Below are 23,043 nucleotides of genomic sequence, written 5' to 3'. Positions count from 1 at the left end.
GGTAAGTAGTGCTCCACCTTTGTGCTGCATGTCCAACGGGAGCCATGTCTGAGGAGCCCAGTGGAGTAATGGTCTTGCCATAGTTTTATACAACTACACCTATTAAGAGTCTTGTATCTTCCCCACGATGGATTCCATAAGAACAAAATTTCTACCTGGAGATAGTAAAGTGAGTTTTATTAGGCATTGCGGGGGCAAAGGAAGTAAGACAGTTGTAACTGGTGTTTGTGGTACAGCGTTACATAAYTGGAGATTCACTTCTTTTGAGCTCTATACAATCTCACAACAAAAAGGCACAACCTGCCACACTTCATTATTTGAAACTAAGTGCAAATGTTGAAGTGGTGTTTTGAACTGAGCTAGAGCTCTCTTTTCCTTTTTCCTTCTGCTTCCTGAYTGATTTTGAAAGCAAACAAAGTATCTTCCCATTATAATCAGTACAGAGCAAAGGCAGGTGCATTCAGGACCTTGTGCTGTAATTGAAATGTGGGTTTCAGTCTCCACCCATGTAAAAGAAGATCTTTGCTCTCTTAGGTATTGCACACTATGATATCCAGTACAGGGTTTTGCCTTTTCTCTAATAATGTGATTCTGCAGCAAATAASGACAGCACCTCCTGGTCTGCCATAGGCAGAGCTTGCCAGCTGGTCAAAGGAGGTGACCCTTCTCTGTTGCTCAGCGCTGCTGAGAGATTTCTGGAGTGCTGGGTCCACTCCATGGATTCCCCAGTACAAGAGAGACATGGACGTATAGTGGATGTGGTCCAGCAAAGGGTCACAAAAATGATGAAGGGGCTAGAGCTTCTCTGCTCTGAGAAATKSCTGGGGGAGGTGTGACAGCTCAGCCTGGAGAAGGGAAGGTTCAAAAGGGGACTCTGTTATGGTGTACAAATATCTGAAGGGAGGGTGTGAAGCAGACAGAGCCAGGCTCTACTCTCCAGTGGTGCCCAGTGGCAGGAGCAGAGGAAATGAACACAAACACATCAGGTTCTGTTTGAGTGTCAGGAAACACTTCTCTACTTTGAGAGTGACCAAACCCTGCCACATGTTGTACAGAGAGATTGTGAAGTCTCTACCCATGGAGATAYTTAAGAGACACCTCAACACAATCCTGGGCAGCCAACTGTAGTTGGCCCTGCTTGTCCAAGGAGGTTGGACAAGGTAGCATCTAGAAATCCTTTTCAACTTCAATCAATCTGTGATTCTGTAACAAAACAGCCTTAAGTTACACTTCAATAGGAAAGGAAATCTAAGTATTTTTAAAAGAGTAAAATTTTGTCCTAACAGAATGAGGAGAGTTTTTCTGTTAATTTATGTCCAGGTTTTGGCAATAAAAAATTGCACAGTAGGTGATTTTTTTTTTTTAATTAATCCAGTAGAATATGATGAAGAATTGTATCTGAAATGTGATCCTTTGAAAATGTTGTTTGATTGCCAGTCACTAGACTGAATATGCTATTTTTTTCATTCCCTCTTTCATAAGAAATCAATTGCATCCCCTTGGCATTTATTGCAGATGAACAGGAGAGTTCTGGAGCAATTATTTATACTGTTGAGCTCAAGCGCTATGGTGGGCCTCTTGGAATTACAATTTCTGGTACTGAAGAGCCCTTTGATCCCATAATCATTTCCAGCCTTACGAAAGGAGGATTAGCTGAAAGGTAAATTGGAAAACAAATTACTTTTAAATGTTCTCTTTGTCAAGATAGAGATTTGGGGTTTCTTTACCTAAAGAGGCTAATTTTCATCATTTAGCAATTAATTTTCTTATAATTCTCCAAATCTGASTTTATAATCTTTTTGCTGTTGTTTTTTGATCATTGCCAAGCTCCAGGTGCATGAGCAGTATCTTAACACAATATACTTGTACATACTATAGAAGRCAGAGGATTATTATAGATCACCAAGGAAATAATTGTCCTTATTATACATCACCAAGGAAAAACTCAATCAATCACGCTGCTCAGTCACAGGAACATTTTAGCAGCCTTTTAGTACAATAAGTAAAGAAAGCACTTCATGTGTCCAAATTTATCTGGACTTACCATACATTTATCTGCCTCTGTGTCTGTACGTGCACCTACATACACCATAGAAAGCATCATCAGAGGAACAGAAATGATCCTCGTGGTAAGTGATTGATGGAGAATAATGAAAATGGAAAAGATTTCTGTCACCTGTTTCTCAGATTGGTTGAGTCATTGAAACTTGTACCTTCACTGGTGGTTTCAGAGAGAACTTAGAGCACACAAAACATGGCTACTATGTGCAGCCAGAGCCAACAGTGCATTTTCGCAAAAATATTTTCTTTTCTTTTCTTGATTGACCCATCCGGAAGGCCAGGTTTCTGAAATAGCTGGTTACTTGCTCACACTGCTTTTATTTATGTTGTGAGACTTCTAGAAAGAGGACTCACTTCAGGATTTATTGAGAAGTCTGAGATGGCTCTTGAGCAGGTGGCTGCAGTCAGTCATCCACAGGAGATAAACTCAGCTGTCACAGTAACACAGAAATCCACACCTGCRTGACTCAGCTCTGCTATTGTCACTGCAACAAAGGTGACTTCTTTTAAGCATTTCTAACAAAAGAATTACTCTGTAACAGCAATAAAAGCAAAATGTGAGAAGAAGACAGAGATGAGGCTTTTATGTTCCAAAAATGCAAAGAAATTGCCTTTGTTGCCTTTTACACTCTATTCTCAATGTTTTATTTTTCTCTCTTATTGTAGGACTGGGGCAATTCACATAGGAGACAGAATCCTAGCAATAAATAGTAGCAGTCTGAAAGGAAAACCTTTGAGTGAAGCCATTCATTTATTACAGATGGCAGGAGAAACTGTCACCTTGAAAATCAAGAAGCAAACAGATGGTGAGTGTGGCCAAGGGTACCATCCATGGTACTTAACATACGTGTTACTGCAGATTAACAAGCATTTAAGCCATCCATGGAAAAGCTTTGTGTCAGGAGTAAAAAAGCAGATTCTCAGAACTGCAGTAAAGCAAGGATCAAAACCTTTTTTTATATAATCCTGTTCAGCTACCAGTCCCAAGAAATTTTCTGTCCCTGTGGGTCACGTGAGTGAGCTGAGCGATGCTGAAGATGAAACCTCTGCTGCACACAAACCTGGCAAGCTCTCAGACATCTATTCCACTACAGTCCCAAGTGTTGACAGCGCRGTAGAGTCATGGGATGGCTCTGGTATTGACACCAGCTTTGGAAATCAAGGTACTGTCAAAAATACAATCGACATTTAAAGCAGGAATTATTGCCTTCATGGTTGACCTTYCTTTGCCCTAAGGAGAACTTTTTATCTGTGCTTTTAACCTTGTACTTTGTAATGTGCTGCTGTCTCATTATGACCACACACCTCAGCAGGCAGCATGATTTCTTGCACTTGGCTGGCCTCAGATTCATTCTTCCTTGAGGATGTGATGTGTTACAAAGCATTTATCAATATATTAACAGGCTTTTGTTAGCTTTACTGACATCTCAATAGCTTGGTCCATAGYTCATCCACAACTAAATGAGTTTATCCTTCAAGTACAGATCAATGCAAGGCACAGAACACTCAGGAGTTGTTCATGAGTTTGATGCCCATATGCATTAATTTTTAAATGACAACAAATTTATTGTAAACTGCTGAAGGACAACATGAGTCACTGTTTATGATTTGTAAATYTTTTGCTTCCTCCTCATTCCTGCAGTATTAACATCTAACTTTCAGTTGTCACAAACAATCATTCTATTTAAAGATATGATTTTCCTTAATGATATTTTTTACCTCTCTCTGACTATTGTTTTATATAGGATTTTCAAAACATCTCAATTTGTAACAAATGTTTGTTTAGGCAGTGAGTGATATAAACATCTTGTAATATTCTTGATAACAAGAAAAATTACTTGCACACTGGTTCARTGTTTTATTCAACTCTTTTGAAAATGCTTATTTCCATAGTAAAACATGTCCTCCCATTACCTGGGAGGTATTTGGAAAGATAGATCCTTACCTTAAATAATTTTTTCACTGGAGTTAGAAGTTGGTTRAATTTAACCTCTTGTCTTGACTGTGTTGGTCAGTTTATCGAAGTAAGTTATATTAGATTTTCTTCTGATATTTTTAAGTTCTAAGKAGAAGTATTGCTGGAAAAGTGCTAGAATGGTAATTCTCATTTTCTGGATGAATTGATGATATTTGAAGCAAATTGTTCAGCTGTGGAAAGGATTGAGGCCCAGAATGCTTTCCAAAGTYCTGATGATTCAGATGCCATGCCAAAGCTGAACCAGAATCTCAAAGCAGATTTTCATTTTTAACTCCCTTGAAAAAAATCAGCCCAGACGTGGCTGGATACATGGCACCTCTGCTCAACAGCCTGAGTGTAAAGAGATTTATGCCTTTATCCCTTGCTGTGGTGGTGGCCCACATTTCTGTTAAAGTTCATTCTGTCTTGACCCATCAGACTGAGTTTGTCATTTCTCCAAACCTTTCTTGGCAATAAGCACAGACTAAGAAAGTTGAGGAGTTTGGGGGGTATTTCTGGAGCACCAGATAATGCTTTATCCTGTTAATTACCAATTTAATGCTGATGAGCTGTCTTTTCTCTCCTTGAATTAAACCCCATTTTCTACCTCTGTCTTATGTGTCTACCTTATTAAACCAAAGCCTTCACCACAGAGCAATCACATAATCCCAACCAATACCTTTCCTAGAATCCGGGAGTGTATTAATGTCTGCCAATTTGCTGGGAAATGCTCACAGCTCTGTARTTACACAGGATTTGAGGGAGACAGGTCTAGACTGTTTACAAAAGAAAATTACCCACTTTAGAGGGGTGGCAGCAGTGATATGCTCATCAAAAAACACCAGCTGAAGAGCTAGAAAAGGAATATATCAAGGTGAAGTATATTACAAATATATGTTTGTATATATATATTTTTAAATGTATGTATAATATATAATGTATATCAGTTCTACCATAATGGATTTTGCTTACTAATCGGCATCAGCTTGTGACCCATTGATCCATGTGTTCTCCTTGTTCCATCACTTGAAAACTGCTCCCTAGCTGGAATTCAAATTACACCTAGTTTCAGTTAAAGAAGTACTACTGAAGTAATTCCTGCTTTGCCAGTATGATAAAAACACCCAGAAATAAAGTCATCCGGTATAAAAGCAGTCTGAACCACTTACACAGCCTTGAGACACTCAGAAATGGGTGATGGTGTCTGTTGGTTCTGGGAATGTGTGCCCATTGTGAGACAGGCCTTTCCTGAGCTCTCAGAGCCCTGGCAAAAGGGCATGTGAAAAGCACAGTTACAGGATTTTTTAATGCATCTTTGCAAACTTTTTCAATACATCTGAAGCAGTTGTCTTAATAATTTAGCTTTAATTTTGGGCATGTTGCATATGACCACGTTAACACATACTTAACACATCCATAATACATRTGATTTATTCACTGCTGTTCAATCTAGGATTTCAAACTGGAAATTGATAAATTGTGGCAATGTCTAGAACTAAATACAGAAGCAGCTGAGACATAAACAGTAGGAGAACAGTGTTWGATATATTTAGGATTTTGCTTTCAGTGGACTTTCACAGGAGRAGCTCTTGAGCACATTAAACTCCAGACATAACCAAGGTCAAATAATCTGGCTACAACAGAAACAGAAAAGGCAGCAGTGATGAATCCAAGAGTTCTTGAGGGCCCGGCTTCAAAGCTGTGCTTTTGTGTCATTTTAGCATATGCATTGCTGTAAATTAGTGATTCCTCTTTTTAGGACACACCTATCAGGCTTCAGGATACAACTTCAATGCCTATGAGTGGAGGAGTCCTAAGCAGACCAGTCTGTCCCCCCCAAGCAAAGCACGGAACCACCCATTCCATGAGACGGGGCTGAGTGATGACGAATGGGATCGGCCTGCAGCGAGCACGTAAGTTCCCACAGGAGTTCCCGTTCTCTGATTTGCAGCTGCAGCAGTGCCTCAAWAACAAACATTTACTGTCTTGAATGAAATGATGTTTTCTTGGTGAAGCTATAGCAGCTCTTCCTTTACTTCATGAAACAYATTGGGGTGGATTAGTGATCTTTATGGAGGATTATGATGCCAACACCAAAACTTATCTTTATTTCCAGTTATTTCAGCCAATAAAACRCAGCATTTATCCCCTAAGAATAAACAAACAAAAAAATTAGGACATTTCCCTGGGCAAGTTTCTGAAAAAATCTGATCTGTTTCCACTCCACAAAYGTGTCTAAAGACAACTGTTGTGTTAATCTTTTGTCTTCTATGAAAATTCATTTTGGTTTGAGCAGTGAAGCACAAATTACAATACTCGAGGCATCCAAATTCAGCAGAAGTGATTCAGTAGGAGTAAAAAGTGATCCAGGTACAAATGTCTTGTCCAAACCTATGTAGTTTGCCATGCATTTATTCCTCCTCTCCTGAGAAGGAAGTCTACTTTTCAGTTAATTTCTCTGCAGACCAAAGAAATTCCTGAGGAAAAAAATTAAAAATTCTTACTTCACAATTCTTGGAGACAGTGAAAGACCCAAAAGACTTTTATCTTCCATTCTAAGCTTTTTTTTTTTTTCCTTTTGAATCTCTTAGTGGATCCTCWGCAGTCTTGGGTAATTTTTGCCAAAGAGCAGTTCTTCCTCAGATGTGGGAAGACAGCATCACAGTTAAAGAGATTCCTGTGCTCTTTGTGCCCACCCTCAGGACCTGCAGACATGCATGTCCTTCATGAGTAATACGCTCTCTTGGTGTACCAGCACGCTGAGCCTGAAATCCCAGTCTGTGAAAAATTTAAGTTTAGTAGAACATACTGGATAAGTAAATCCATAARGTCCAGTCCGTTACCTTTGAAATCAAGGCAAAAGTTAGACGCTGCTTTCAGAACTTGAATGGCAAACCCTCTGATATGGCCCATGGCTTTGTCTTGGGACAATCCTAGCATGATGACAGCTAAGATATGGGCAAGTAGGAACCCTCAGTCCATATCCAGCCTCTTTGTTCCCTGCTGCAGAAGCACACTTTTCATAGGCTAGTAGTGGGCARTGTTTAATAAAGGGAATTAGATCATTTTCTTCATACTGCCCATCCTTGGTAACCTAATGTCTCTGGTTTTATAGCATCTTTATCTKCAGTTACAGCCCATATTTTGTTTCTCAAATGAGCTGCAGCCATGGATTCCAGAACGTCTACTGGTTTGCAGCTATGTAATTAATGGTCTGAAAAAGTTGATGAGCAGTGAATTGAGGAGCTGCATTGTAAAACACAGAATCCAGTAAATGATAAGCGTGTGTTCTATTGCCATTTTAAAGCACTGTTCAKCTGAAGGTATGCACACTAAAGAGTCTTGTTCTGCTTGTCAATGTGACTTACGCCTGACAGATCAGTACAAATTAAAATAATGACTCCTTTAATGCTGTGTCTGTAAAATGGATTGTGCCACACCTGATGGTACTCCTATCCCAAATACTGGAATATTTGAAGAGGGTATGTCTRTTCTTCAAGACAGTTAAAGGAATCCCCAGAAAAGCACTTCTTCTCTTGTAGTTCTAGCTAAACAACTGATCTTGTTCTCTAGCACTACAAAGTAATTTTTTCTTGCCTTTATTTTGTGTAGCACAGCTTCCAAGAATATGTGGCAACCAAAGGAGGCTGAGACATTGGCAGAGAATCAAGAAAACCATTTAAAACAAACATCTGTAGAAAGATCMGGTGGAGAGAACATCAGGAGCATGAAGAAAGAGGGAAAGCTGTGGAAAGGTGCCTCTGGAGGGCAAAGGAAAGGTGGGGGACAGCTGGAAGAGTGGAATACTTCCAGGTAGGAAACCAAAAAGTGCATGAAAGCGAGATCCAGCTGGGCTGAGACAGAGGTGGRGGTGGAGGGCAAGAGGATGGGGGAAGAAAGGAAAAACAGTAGAAATCAAAAAAAAACAGGGTAAAAGCAGAAAGCACCACATGAACTTGCTGCTGAGTGACAAGGAAATTTCAGTGGGCAAGCAAAAGAAATCAGAGAGCTTAAACGACTCTGTAGCCTGSTGTCTGCCTATCGCTGGCAGGGAGAACAAGTCTGTTACAGTTCCTGCTGCAGAGAAAGTGTTTTACACATTACAGCAGTGCTTACAGGAATGAGTCTGCCAGATCCAAGAATCTCCTGAKTAAAAAAACTAAAAAACACCAAGATTTTGTCTCTCATATGGCAATAAGAACCAAGTCATAGACACCCATGTCTTCATTAGCTGTCCTACTGCCTTTCCTTCAGATTTTTTATGCATCTGAATTTGAGGGCTCTTTGAATGAGCATCAGAAAACCAAATATGCTCATTAGAGGTCTAGCAATATTTGACTTAAAATCAATCTCTGGTTTCAGATCAAAAGAAAAGCCATCTAGATAAATTATTTTGGTACCTCTTTTGGTGTTTTGGTGCAGTAGCTCAGCTACAAATTATTCATGTGGCTGTAATGAAGATTCAAAAGTTGAGATTTCACACACCAGGAGACAAGACTCAGAGAAAGAGCAAAAGAGGAGTTGAGAGCAGAAAAACAAATTGCTTCAGCTAAGAAGTCCAGACATGKAGGCATCATGATTTTATATTTCACAGAAGTGAGAGAAGCAGTGGACCTCCAGTTCTGGGAAATCTAGATTTTGCTGTCGCAGGCAATTGCCTCAAATTATCCTGTTCATTAGCTTGAGTTCCACTTTATATCCTTAATATGCAATATAGCAAGAGGTATTGTAATGGGTAAATTTGACTACATTCAGCACTGACTATTGAAAGAACTACATAGGTTTATTGAAAAAARGTCATTTCAGAAGTCAARGATCTTTCTAAAATCATGTTTTAAATACTTTCTTGTCTTGCCTGGGAGGAATTGCATCTGTGATCTGAGTAGGTATCCTTGCCATTGCTGTATCTATTGCAATATCTTAGAAGAGACACTGATGCTAGGTGGAGAATCATTGCAATAAGAGATTGAAATGGCTGACCATTGTCTGCTTGACTGATTGTAGCTGTAAGAAAGCATCTCTGAGGCAGAGTATCATGTGTGTGAAGCATCCAAGCTGTCCTCCCTTGTGCTGGGCAATACTCCTGTTTAAAAGCTATTCTGTAAACAGAATTACATTCACGCTGTTCTCAGTAATACATTGTTTGTCGAGCAAGGCCTCAGATGCTTCYGTAATAGTGTTTGCTCTGTTTATGTGCTGTTAAGCACCACTAGCTGCAGTCCATGGGCAGCTGCTCCAAAGTAATAGCTTGCTGCCACCAAAAGGGCGAATTGTCACTTTCCTTCCTCATCCTTCCTCCCCTGTGCCTTTCACATAATCAGCCCTCTCCCATGCAGCAGCTCTGATGCTTGTGTGAGCCTTTATTGAGCTGCTTCCCCTTGCTAAGATAGAAAAAGCCTCCTGCTTCCCTCCCTGTGTACACATACACACACACTGTAAAGGTGTTGCTTTGGGCTRTGTCCCTGCAGCCTGGAGTTGGTGGTTTTTATCAGACCTCACTCGCTGAGCAACTTCCCTGAGCATCACTGTCACCAACATCTGCCAAAAGTGCTTGTGATGAGACTTTGGTGCATTTACAAAGCACCAGAGACCTGAGTGTCCATGCAAGACAGTGGCATCCCTGAAAGTTTCTCTGTGTTTATGTATGAAATGATTGGAGCAGTTTATATTACAGTGGTCAGGTGGGCTTAAATTGATAATGATAAATGCAGCTTAGGCTGAAAGAATCAGGTAAAAAGCACCACCAAGCCTCTTCTGTAAAATGTTCGCAAAAAAATGAGGGCTCTTTCCATATTGCCTGGGAGAAGTCTGTGAGGTTGAAAGGTTTTATTGCAAATACTTGTTGCACGGAGCAGCTCCGCACACAGCTACTGGTTGATCCATTAATTTTCATAGGGAGGTTTCAATCCAGTAAAAATGTTTATTGAATTATTCTTGGAACCCATTTATCTCCTGACTGAACAACTCGCTGCTCAGATCCTGCCAGCTGCTAGTGACTGCCAGGTTATGAGAAGGCTTGTCTGTCATGTGCGCTGCATGTCCATCCGGCCTCTCCTGATCAGCGACTCTTCCCCACTCTCCTGCATAACGTTCTGTCATTCAAGTTGCAGTCTGTGGCAAGGCACGTGTGTAATATGTATTTTTAAAGAGGGGAAATAGTCCACATTTTTTTTAACTTCTCATTGTAAATCTAGCTTCACAGGTACCCATGATAACACCGAGGCTGACCAGGAGGAAAATTTCTGGTCTCAGGCTCTGGAGGATTTAGAGACCTGTGGCCAGTCAGGAATTCTGAGGGAACTAGAGGTAGAACAATCTTAACCTTTCTTTCCAATTATAGAGAAATATAATGATTTTGGTTTGGTTTACATTCATTTTATTTTCTCCTTTTTTTCTCTTAAGTTGCACTAATCACACCAATTCATTTAAAAGCTTTAACCCCTCTCCACAGGACAAGGCTGACAGGCGTCTGTGTTTGAGAAACATGACTTTCTTGGTACCTACCCTTTACCTTTATATTTTTGCTTGTGCAGCTGCCTCGCCCCCACCCCAACCAGAGCTGTTTTCTTTTGTGCAATGCAACCAAAATTCTGTGAACATGTTCACCCCAGTGCTTTTGACTTGCRGCTTCTGCTGTGCATAACCATCAATGCTGTCTGCACAGGCAGCAAATGGCACAGAACTTCTAAGTGGGCATAACCTTCCTGCAGCAATACATTCCATTCTCTGACAGACGCTTCATGCAGCTTTTCTTAGCATGTTGTAGGTTGTCTTTTAAATTGAAACTTAATTTGATTAAGATGAACATAAAAGAAAATCAGCTTTTCAAAATGTTTACCTATAATCGTAACACTCTGAAAGAAAAAGAAGCTGCCAGTGTGAGAAATGTTTGTTATAGAGCAACRTCTTCACAATTTAACAAATTTTCTTACATTATAGTAATTTTTGTAATAAACTTAAAACAYTAAGTTTATTACAAATCTAACCATGCTTTGTTACATTGTGCTGAGGGCATAGGGGGAAGAAAATAGAAACAGGGTAACTTGGGAGTCTTTATTTTTCTAATCACCTTTTCTATAAGTTACCTAATCAGAACAATTACCATTATACTGCCAATTAAAGCTAAAGAACGAAGGGTCCTAAAATATTTTCTTTTATGTTCTTTTAAATTCCTGGAGCTGCAAAACTGGCAGAATCTCATTTTCACTTTTATGTTATATAAAGTCCTTTAGCAGCCAGGAGGAATGTGAATGGCATAACTGGGTGGAAGTTTTTCAGTTCAGATTAATTTACTTCTTSAGATTTATGGCTTTTGTATTGCATGTATGGATAGCAAAATGTGATTCTCATGTATTTGTTATTGCAAACCAGAGAAATGTAGGAGAAAATGTTATACTGGTTTAATTCCATAGTTARATATGGTTCAGTACTGCAGGCTTCTCTTGCAGTTTTCAGTATTCAGAGCATAATAAAGGGATATGAAATAGATAATTCCAAAAGAGAARTAGGTCGTCCATGCTAACCAAAATTCAGTTGCTTCAACACACTGATTTTTTTCCTCAGCCTTTCACAAAAGTGAAATACAGAACTGTAGATGTACCATTTATAGCGTCGCTTCATTGCACAACCCCCAGCTATGAAAAGAAAGCCAGACTCATTCAGTGTGACAGGATGCTGAGAGTGGCCATGCCTCTACTTTATAAAGTGCCATGGCATMGTCAAGGACTCCTTAACATTTTTCATTTCAAGGTCTTCAGCCAAAGAGCAAAGAAGGCTGTTGTTTGCCAAGTCCTCTGGCTGCTTTTACTCCATCAGGCACTAATATCAGTCATTACTGAGCACAAAAGAGTGTTATGGTTACAGTCCATTATCCCATAGTGAAAGTAGTGCTGGGGCTGTGAGAAGGAAGGGTGACAGACATGCTCAGAGCCATAAGCAAATATTTATTTGTCTGTTTCACCCTTTGTGTTTTTACTTCTCACTTGCAAGCAGGCTGCCTGCATCCAGTCCCAGTCAGAGTTCAGGTTATGGTCTTTAAATTTCCCTTTCCACTTGTCCATCAGAAGAGACAATAAACAGGAAATTCAGCACACCCTGTCCTCGCAGTGGCTGTGCCAAAGTGCATTTGCCTCTCATTCCCCAGAGCAGMAAATCTTTCCCAAGGGAGAAGGCTCCTTGTGTTGCACCAATGCTTTTCAAGTCAGTCTGTTCCACCCAGTGGATGAGGTGAWTCCCATCATCTTTCAAGATTTCAATCCCCCATGTATTCTTGCATCTGAACCAAAAAGGCTGGCTTTTACTGAGATTAAAGCCAGCAGTGAGACCAGGGCCAGTTRGTGCTGATCTAAGGCAGTCACTTGCAATATGCACGTCATGCAAAGTTTCTTTCCAGGCAGTGAGCTTTCCTGCACTGACTTCTCTCCAGCTTGGGGTGATATCCAGGTGTCCATGCTGGCTCTAGAGCTGCCTACATATTCTGCTGACTCACATTTTTTCACCTTGCACACACAGTCTGAATTGTAAATGCCTTTCTATAGCTCCAATTCCAACAAATGCAATTATGCCACAACTTCAATGCCATTTTATTTACGTGTAAAATATTTTTAAAATAAGCAATTACCCTACACACTCTTCAGTCTGCCAGGGGACTGGCTTACAAGCATAGCCATTCTAGTGCTCAGTATTTTAGTTTGMAATGCCATCTGAAAACTTTTGCCCATATGGTTCATATATTGTTMCTGTGTTTTGTTGTGGTCCTTTATTTTATAGTGACTTGCAAGCAGATTGAACATCTATCCTCTTGCCTTTTGCTGTGCCCTGAGTGATTGTGTTCTAACAAAGAATAGAGGTGTTTTTCCTACTGCTGTGAATTAACCACTTATTTAACCCACACTCTCTGTTACAAATTAACCTGTTCGTTAATGCTCTAGGCCACAATCATGTCAGGAAGTACAATGAGTTTGAATCATGAAAACCCACAACCTCGTAACCAGCTGGGAAGACAAGCCAGCTTCCAGGAGAGGAGTTCTGTAAGGCCACATTACAGTCAAGCTACTCGTAGCAACACATTGCCGTCAGATGTGGGGAGAAAGTCCATGGTTCTGAGAAAATTTAAGCAAGAAATGAAAGAAATCATGTCACCAACTCCTGTGGAGTTACACAAGGTGTGTAATTTTTCTTCTGACAGCTTTGAAGTAATATATTCAGCATAGGAATTCTAATTATATGGCAACACAGTAAGCACTTTTTATAATGACTCCACAGATGTAATTTGGGGGCCAYGCATATTAGTTTTTACAAACACATTAATGATAGATCCTTGTGGGGAAAAACAAACGAATAAGATGCATCCTTGTCTACTACTTCATTTTACAATAAATCCCCAAAAGGCAATGGWTTTTTGAAAGGAGCATCCATTGGTAATTTGAATTGACAGGACCAATAACTCTTCTCTGCAAAATGTGTTCATTAGGAAGCAAAGTTTTAATTTCTACAAAATACATTTCTTTAGGAAATTACTCAGGAGGGTTTGGGGCTCCCATTGGTCCTTTTTSAAATTAACACTGATTTTGAATCAAATACAAGTGATTCAATGTACATAATATAGAATGTTATTTCAAAATGGGTATTGCTTCTTTTCTCTTTATAATTCCTTTGCWCTAAAAAGGATGAATAATCTTCAGTCCATGCAACTCTTCACAGCTGAAGATGGTTGAAATCACTTGGTGGTATGGAGGTAGCTCTGCACTCCAAGGAAGTGGTGGACAAAGTATCTTTGGATGTGCACAGCAAGCACCCTGCCACTTTAGGTCTCAAGCCCAGTGAGGCCATAACAGCAACCAGTTTGTTGCCAAAACTTTGAGGGACATTTTAATGCTTTTCTCCCTGATGGGAATAAGCATCCCATTTCCTGCACCCATCTTCCTCTTAAAGCTTGGAGATCTTTCCAGAAAGGAGGCAGAATATGAGAAATTTCACTAATACATCACAAGGTCATTCTCAAGAGACTTGGGTTGGTTTCTAATCCCTGTGGATTTGCCTGAGTTCAGTCTGTAGTTTGGTTCAGGTCAGCAAGGTAAAGACTCACTGAGTATGGGCTAAATTAATGTTTGTAGAAGGTAGCAGAGAATTGATCTCATTTATGGTAAATGAATTCATTGCCAGTGTAAACAATCAGTAAGGATGTGTTGTGACAGTTTTAAGCTATTCATATTTCCAGCCTGATGTGAAGTGATTATTGGAGTCAGGTACTGTGCTCAGGTTTTCTGACTGGTGAATAAATGTGAAATATAAAACAAAAATATGCCAGTAGGCATTTCCTAGTGTACTCACATTCAAAGGCACAGTTCTGGATTACAAAACCAGCCTTTCATGTTAAAATAAATCCTTTCCTGGAAAGGCGCTGTCAGATTTCTGGTATTCTGTGACAGTAACTAGCTGTTAAAGTCTTGGGCAGTACAAATATCCTGTCCATGAGCTTTCTCTTGCTTCAGTTGACTRTTTTTAAGATTGCTTTGACCTTCCCTATGAGTAATTTCCAGGTTTTCTTCAGACCATATACTCAGATTTCCCCTGTCTGCTGAAGTGATGCTGAGTTTCCTTTTACTGTCTGTTCTGTCACCCAGAAAAGAGTTATTTCCTCTGTAAAAATCTAAAATTTGAACCTGTACCAAGGATTTTCCAAAACCTTACAGTCATTCAAGGAAAAATAGAAACTAGTGACTGGATCTTATGGTCTGATTCCCCAAAGTGAATGGGGACTCCTATGATCACACCTGCAGGTTAGCCCAGGCAGCATGGACTGTTTTTGTATTCATGCCCATCTGAGCAAGTTCTTGCTCCTTACTTTTCCTACTGGTTCTTGTGTAGCAGTGTGCCTGTTACTTTCTTTCTCCTCCTTCATTTTTGTTTTAGACCTTTAGTTTGACACTGATAACCTGTTCTCTTGGACAGCTTGCTCAGTCACAGCTTTCCAAAAGAACTAAAATGCCACAGGAATGCCTTCACCGTCAGGGAAATGCCGTTGGTTGAAGCATTTTTCACAAATCGTCTTGCTGGCAAATGTGTTCTGCCCTCTGCCGGCAAATSTCTTAATTAACTGGGCCACTGAAAAACAGGAAGATTTGGAAAACTGTGAGAGATAAGCAATTTTGAGATACAAGCTGAGACATAGCTTGTCTAAGAGCTCCCTTGACAGATTTTCAAGCATGTGCTTGATTACATGCTGCTGAGCTTTCCCAGTTTCTTGGGCAGGGCAGGGCAGGGCAGGGCAGTGCCTCTGTTCTGTGTCAGTGATGAGTCTGTGTCCCTGCTGAGTCAGGGCCTGTGTGCCCACAGCTCACGGTTCACTCTGCAGCAAGGTGACCTGAACTCTTCCCTGCTCTTTCTGACTTCACAGCATTGCATTTGCCACTTGTACACTTGAACTGTCTTTGTCCTGAGGAAACTAGGATTGAGATAAGTGTCCTACAAATCTCTTCAAACGTTTGTTCTAGATGGTTTAATAACATTTAATTTAGCTGGGTAGTGTATTGCTATATCAGTACCCAAATTTAATGAATGCCTTTAATGATTTTATCTACTTAGGTAATAATATAGATTAATATTTTTCTAAAAATCATAGCAGACAATTCTTTAGAAGTTTTATAGAGCACACATTCCTCTGAGAGCAAAAATGTGCACTAGGATCAGATAATTTTTCAATATTATTATTGCAAGTAGTCATTAACCTAAAATTACAGTCAGTTAAAATATCTCAATAGCTGATCTGTGCAAGAAGTATGAATTTARATTAAGCATTTTCCCATAGATTTGAGAGGGAGAAGAGGCATAGGCACAGACTCAAAATGTATGAACTTGTGTTTTAAATTTGTAACTATTTAATTGCTTATGAAATATGAATTAAATTTCCAATTCCACTTTATTTTTCCCTTAGGCTCCTGATGTAAATTTAAAAGTCTAACAAATCACCCAAATGGAGATTTCGCTATTGAGATCAAACCTTCCAAAGAGTTGTGATCATCAGTACAGATAAACCAGCACGATTTAGGTGTTGTGTGAATTGTCTGCAGCTTAATTCCCTTCAGAGAGGGCTGAAGATGAGGAACCTGTGGCAGGGCTTTGTCCATAGCCATTATTAAATAGAGATTGAGTATTTAGATAGCAAGGCTTTTATCAAAGGTTCTCTTTGAAGAATATATGTTGCCCTAAGAAGAATTAGCCCCAAAATTATAACTTCTAATACAAGATAAAGTTGACTTCATCTAAAAAATGTGACATCTCTCAAACATGCAACAAAGTTAAGTTCCTACCACATCCCTGAAGTAAGCATCAGTAAGTTTCAAGCTCCTATTACATATAGCAAAAATCAAGAGAAGATAGCCATAAGGGAAACAGTTTGTAAAAATCTAGAACCTGTAGATCTGAAGAACCACAAAAAACAAAAAATATTTTGAAATATGTAATTCATGATTGATAAAATACTTYGGGTGATCATCCTCAAATTCTGTGCCCCTCCCTGTCCCCTGCCTTGCCTGCTCCATTGCAGTGACTCCCCACTGACCATGTACAGCAAAACTCCCATTTCATGCCCCTTACCATTTGAAATTTGAATTTTTTGTCTCCAAGTGGGCATGAAGTAGCATGTGCATTGTTACAGACAAGACACAAGTAAAGGTGAGCTAACATGGAATGGCCCTTCCTATAGATCTCTAGAGCTGAATTTGTATGTGTTTTGTTTGCCAGTAGATCACTCACTAAAAATAGGAAAAAAACCAACACTATCATAAAACATATGAATAGGATGCCATCTGTGGTGAGTTTTTCTCTACTCTAGTTTGACTTTGAGGAGGTCTTGACTGTAACAGTGTCCAGCTTGGGGTCTGAAAATTAAAGGAAGATGTTGACCATACGGTCAGGGTCCAGAGAAAAACAAGCCTTATTTCACATCACAGCAGAAAAAGAATAAAATGAACTTGTTCGCTGTTGATGGCAATGGGCTTCAGCCTCAGCAAGGGTTTAAACCCAATGGGAACATCTGAAGCACTKGAAGGGATTACTTAAATAGACTATGGAGTCTTGATCACTGGAGGTTCTAAAAAGCAGGACAGATAAATGTCTCTCCAGAATGGCTTAGGTGCAGTTGATCCTGCCTTAGGACAAGACTGCAGTCTAGGTGACCAAAGACAGTCCCTTGTTTCATATGCATTTGTAGTTCATGTGGGTCCAGCTCCATTTGACTCCAGTGCCTAAAAAAAGGGAAAAGAAAAGAAGTGGAAAGGGGAAGTTCCTTTTAAAAATTGTGCCACCTGTTCTAGAACAGTACAGATTATTTTCAGTCTTCCTCTCTTAGGTATAGCATCCATTTTTTAAATGAACTTTTCAAGGCTTATTTACAAAGCAATTAACTTGAAGCATTCTGTCCTTTGTGATGGTGAGGAAAAGAAAATTACTTTGCTAGACGAGAATTTGGGTCTTGGGCCAGAGCTAGTTATTTCTATTTTCTGCCTTGAAGTGCACACAAATTTGGCAATAAAATTTATCTCTTTTTTTTTTTAGTCTTGCAGAACAGTGGTCTTAGAGCACTTTTGTAGCAGCTTCAAACGCAATTTACATCAAAGCCACATTAGACATGCTATGATATCACAAACAAAAGCCTCTGTTCATAACAAATTACTAGAATTTCCCTTGAGTCCTGCTGATGTAGCAGATGTTGATAGAAATTAAAATCATTCTATGATGAATGACTGTAAATTTGCAGGTAGGTTTTTCAGTAGCTGAAATGCCCTTTGACTCCTAAAATTCATGCTGGGATGGAGAACATATGACAGGTTCAGTAAGAAGTTACCTTGGGGGAAAGAAGGTGAAGACCTTCAACACCACAATCCCTAGAAAGTTTAAAATGACAGCACATACCCAAGAAAGTCACKGGCAGGAAAAAAGCCTTTAGCCTAGTTAAGGGGACTTTAGGTGTGGCTTTCTGCTTTGCAGTGCTGTTCAGGGGCACAAAACCAAGGGGAGAGGGTGAGCTGGAGTAAAGGACAAATATTGTGTGGGGCTGTTTGTGCTCTCCACAGCACAAGACACAATGTTTCCATGGCCCTGCAGTGCACCATCCACATGGACAGAGAAAATGGTGCCACTGCTGCAGCAGCTCCCATTGTATCCCTCTTCTCTCAAGTGATCCCCAGGACAGGTGCCAAATTTACTTAATAGCCTGCTTTCATTCTGGTGAAAGCAGGGCTGATACACTCCTAAACTCAAGTCCAGAAAACTGCAGAGAGCAGGAAAGAAACCCAAACCCCAAATCTTTTAGTCCTGTTTTGAGACAACCTGGTCTGTTCTGGCTCACCTTTTCACAATGGCAATTGAGACAGGAACTCAGCAGCTTTCTGAAGGCAACACCACCAGTGCTGTGCCCCAGCACTGCTGTGCCTTGGCATCCTTCTATGAAATGCTGACCAAGTCCTCAGCCTGCTTTGAGCAGGACACTGGACTAGAGACTTCCCAAAGTCCCCTTCAGTTCGAATGATTCTGCAATTTAGAAACATCAGGAAGAAATTCAGTGGCTGACACATGCACAGGGGTGACACACAACACATGAAACATTACTTGTACCAAGCCATTATAAAATTACAGAACACCTAGTGTCATTTTTACTGGCCAAGATATGGTAAAAGCAGTGCATTTTGAGTCCAAGGTGATACATGCTACAGCAGTCAAAGCACAGCTGTGACTGCAGCTGTATCTGTGCAGTGTCAGATGACACACCACTGACTCACACTATTTACTTGCATAGGTCAGCACTCCTGATGTGAGGGAGGACCAAGAAAAAGAAACAACCTAAGCATGCCACTCACCTCCCAAGAAATCTCTATCTTTATCTGTCAAATAGCCAAATTCACAAAACTATCAGTGAGGACTTATCCTCTGAACATCTGAAAAACCTTCTCCTAACAGTCTTCTATTCCCTGCTTTTGAATGACCACCTCATGACTATTCAACTGTAAGAACACTGCCTGCAAGCTTTTTCAGAAGGAGCCTTATTTGTACTTCCATAAAGATTGCATTATAACTCTTATACTGAGCACTTTTGAGATTAGACTTTACAGGGTGGATCACTGCTTGGCCAAAAATCAGGCTGCTTAGAGCTTTCAGTGATGATGGTCTTCATTCCCTTTATTGGAAGATACACCACTCATTGCTGAGGCCGGGTCTTCATACCTGAGGCAAAACTAAGTCTTAGATTGTACTCCTATCCTGGAGAAAAAAAAACACTTAGACTCAAAAAGTGACACGAGAAAAGGTGGGCTAAATACCACAAATTTCCAGCTGACAAGCAGAAGGGAAAAGGGCTATTCATTACTTAAGAATAGGTGGCTTCTGAGAAAATTAACATAATGTCAAAATGAGGACAGTTTTAATACTGTAAGTACCAAATAGTAGGTAAGTGATCTCTCTAATGTGGAGGGGGGGAAAAAAATCACCAAACCATCGCAGGAGGAAAGCCTACCTAATGCTTGTAGAAATTGGGACAAACATTCTTTCCTTTCTCATCACATCACATCTCCTCCACAGGTAACTTTGTACAAGGACTCTGATGGAGAAGACTTTGGGTTCAGTGTCTCAGATGGTTTATTGGAAAAAGGAGTGTATGTTAAAAACATTCGACCAGCTGGCCCTGGTGATCTGGGAGGTTTAAAACCATATGACCGACTTTTACAGGTAACATTTCTGGCATTGTGCAGGTTTCATATGAAGGGATGCAGGTTACTTTGTAAAAAGATTTGTAACCACATTGGAGGGTATTTGAGTATCCATTTTCAGAGATCTGATTGTAGAAAACTGCCSTTTTGCAGTTTTGTTACTTGGAACAGCCCTGTAATCTACACCGCTTATTACATTTTAAATAGTGAGCACCACTGTTTGTATTTCTGCTGGGAAGGGGTGTATGTAGCAGGGCAGGAAGAAGGATAAATGATCATAACTGCTCTGCACCACAGGGTGTGCTGTGTAGATTCCTTAGATTTCTTTTCCTGGCAAGAAAAGGYAGCACTTCATGGAGTTTTGGACTTTTATGCAGTGGCACTAAAGCTGGGTTTTCCTGTGCAGATTTATATAAACAAATTATTTCAGAATGCTAGGTATTTTAGAACTTCAAAGGAGACACACAAATGCTCACTGGGAAGCTGGAATTTCCCAAAGCATTTCCAGACAGATCTGTCTTTTGTGCTTTCTCTGATACAGACCTGAGAATTACTTGTGTTTAATCTTAAGTGTTGACTGACATAGTTGGAATAATGTAATACTCACTCAGCACCACATTTATCACAGTGCCAGGTTGGACTATGATGAAAAAAACAAATTATTTCTCAACTAGCCCAATAAAATACTTCATATATAAATTTATATGTATTAGGTAAAATCAGAGAAGACCTGAACTGAGTTGAAATTTCAGATGTGCTCTACTACATTTAAACTGATGAACACCATGAAAGACAGAAAAACTATGTGCTGTTAAGTATCATTTATGGAGTGGGCATTGTGACATCTGGCAAAAGCCAGCACCAATGTAAATACCCTCACTTCAGCTACATTCTGTTTATGAGTGAGTAGAAAATTTAACTGATGTCTTCAGACCAGACACCACAGTTAAACAGTTACTCTCTACTTGGAATAGTCTCAAGGATAAATGTTTCTCTTGTGAAAAAATGTTTCTCTTGTGATCTCACTTTTCTCCCTAAGATGATAACAAAAATCAGTCTTCTCATCAATCAGGTAAACCACGTTCGCACCAGAGACTTTGATTGCTGTTTGGTTGTGCCCCTCATCGCAGAATCTGGCAATAAGCTGGAACTGGTCATTAGCAGAAACCCCCTGGCGTCTCAGAAAGGGAGCTCAGAACACACTTCAGGGAGCGGGGAGTGGAGCGATCCCAATGCTGCCTTCCTTCAGCAGAGCGGACACACCAATGTCAGTACGGAGACACGGGATCCTACAAATACCTTATAGCAGAAACCATTTGAGTGGGACATTCGGTGACAAAAGACAATTATGGTGCTAAATCAATTTAAGATTTCTCTGAGATTGAGGCTCAGATGCTGTACAGCACTGAAAAGCACAGGAGGTCAGTCGGTCTGTCTCAAGGCTTCTATTAATCCACGGTTACTTTGGAAATATAGTTTAATTCTTCATTAAGTCATTCCATTCTAAACAATCTAGGATTAGTAGCAGTATAAAAATACATAAGGGCCTTTTTTTTCCCCATATAAGAAACTGGGGAGATATTTTAAAGATGATCTAAATGTTCCTCTCCCTTCAGCAGCAGCASCAGCTGTTTGAGGGAAAAGCATGGAGTTAACCTCTGCTAACAAACAGTAGTGTCCAGGTTACATGGTTTTTAAAAACCCTTTTATCAGGAAAGTGTTGCTGTCTCATGGACAAGGCAGAGTGGTTTACTGCACTGGCTTTTCTTGTGAAATGGCTACATCTCTGACTTTGGAAACCTTCATTCGCTGGCGAGAAGGGTGCACTCATCAGACAAAGCATGGTTAGATGTTGTAACAAAATGCTTGCAGGAAGCTGCAGTTTGCAGTAAACATTACTCCCCCACTTCAGCAAACTTTGTTAGAACATATGTTATTCCCTATGCAATGAAATATTTAATGGTATGTCTTGCAACCTGTGGGGATTTTTAAGCAGAGACTTTTTTAGTGGGATAAAACCTCTGACGGGGGATTACTGAGAAGAGTAAAACTGAAATGAGTTTAGACAAATTAGAAAGGTTTTATTTAAAATAAAATGGCTTTTTTAAAATTATGTCAGTGGAGATTGATACAAAAGCTCTTTAATGATCCATAAACSTGTAAACTTGTACTGTCACACATGAGCTTTTTAAATTGAACAGTTTCTTGTAGGAAGAAAGGTCCTATTTAATATGCTTTGTTTTCAGCCTTCTTTATTATAAACATTACCCCCTGCAACACATTTTTAGAATTTAAAATTGTAAATATATTTTACAAAGGCATCACACAAATTCTCTCCTCTCCCCTATTCCCCCAAGCAATAAAATACTGCCAGTTGCTTTATATGCTCACCAGCAGCTGCATTGGTTTATTCTGGTATTCAAGTTGTTATTGGTAATTATTGTTATTGGTGAATATAAAGATACTGGATTTGTAAATTTGTAGAGTCTCCATATCTAAGCAATCACCTTACAGAGTTGTTTCTGGTCAATTTAAACTGTTTAACTGTATCCCTGTTGCTGTTTCCAATACATCAACAAGCTCACCTGCCCTGCACACACAAGTATCTCTGATTTCTATTTCAGCACTGCCAGAAAAGGTCAGAATGACATTCAAGGCTGAATCATGTTAAAAAAAAAAAAAAANAAAAAAACAACAACAACAACAAAAGAAGACAAAACCAACAAAAACCCCAAGGTTCATGAGTCACTTAAATATGTATTTTTATTTGTAACAAATAAGTATTAAACTGTAAAGTATTTTTGTACAAATTTAATACTTTAATAGCATGATATTTATCGTCTATGTAATGTTTTTTTGAAATTCAAACTGTTGCAAATATTTGTATGGAGAAACTGTATAAATTGAAATAAACAGTGATTTAAAGACATTAAAAATGAGGTAGAGTTTTCAGCTTTATATTTTCCCCCACTTTTAGCAAAAAATACTGTTTATATTTGCAGTGTACTTTTTCCTACCCTATATGAAAAAAGAATTGTTAAAGATTGTCCACATTTTATTACAATGTGTCTGATGTTTAACATTTAATTTACTAATCTCAAAATTTTAATGCAGCAAATCACATAGTATACATGAAAAAGTTAAAGTGGAATGTTATTTGAACTCTGACTTGGAATTCTGCATTTCTTACCAAGACCATCATCAGCATAGAACTGTTAGCTAAAGCAGCAACTGCAAACTGCACATCATAGAAAACATTTTCTATGTCACTGATTGCAGCTTTCTTTTTCTGTCTGTAACAGAATTAAAATCCATAATCCA

At 39.4% G+C, this 23,043-nt stretch overlaps 1 protein-coding gene across 4 annotated transcripts in view; it reads left to right on the top strand.

Moving 5' to 3' along the window:
* The window catches only part of GRIP1 (glutamate receptor interacting protein 1), a 312,647-nt gene extending 290,227 nt beyond the window's left edge, over positions 1 to 22,420 (top strand). For 3 of the 4 annotated variants that reach the window (XM_057377277.1, XM_057377269.1, XM_057377261.1), the window contains 9 exons: positions 1,516 to 1,660; positions 2,728 to 2,867; positions 3,036 to 3,224; positions 5,778 to 5,931; positions 7,631 to 7,831; positions 10,213 to 10,324; positions 12,949 to 13,182; positions 19,595 to 19,741; positions 20,795 to 22,420. In XM_057377277.1, coding sequence (XP_057233260.1) covers positions 1,516 to 1,660; positions 2,728 to 2,867; positions 3,036 to 3,224; positions 5,778 to 5,931; positions 7,631 to 7,831; positions 10,213 to 10,324; positions 12,949 to 13,182; positions 19,595 to 19,741; positions 20,795 to 21,028 — 1,556 coding nt within the window. In that variant the 3' untranslated portion in view covers positions 21,029 to 22,420. The remainder of the gene's footprint in view (positions 1 to 1,515; positions 1,661 to 2,727; positions 2,868 to 3,035; positions 3,225 to 5,777; positions 5,932 to 7,630; positions 7,832 to 10,212; positions 10,325 to 12,948; positions 13,183 to 19,594; positions 19,742 to 20,794) is intronic. The other variant, XM_057377287.1, reaches the window with a different exon arrangement.
* The last annotated feature ends 623 nt before the right edge of the window (positions 22,421 to 23,043 follow it).

This window comes from Malurus melanocephalus, unplaced genomic scaffold (genome assembly GCF_030028575.1).
Source record: "Malurus melanocephalus ecotype Western Australia unplaced genomic scaffold, MMel_1.1 scaffold_10, whole genome shotgun sequence".
NCBI classification, from domain to species: domain Eukaryota; kingdom Metazoa; phylum Chordata; class Aves; order Passeriformes; family Maluridae; genus Malurus; species Malurus melanocephalus.
This window is presented reverse-complemented; position numbering and strand designations above follow the sequence as displayed.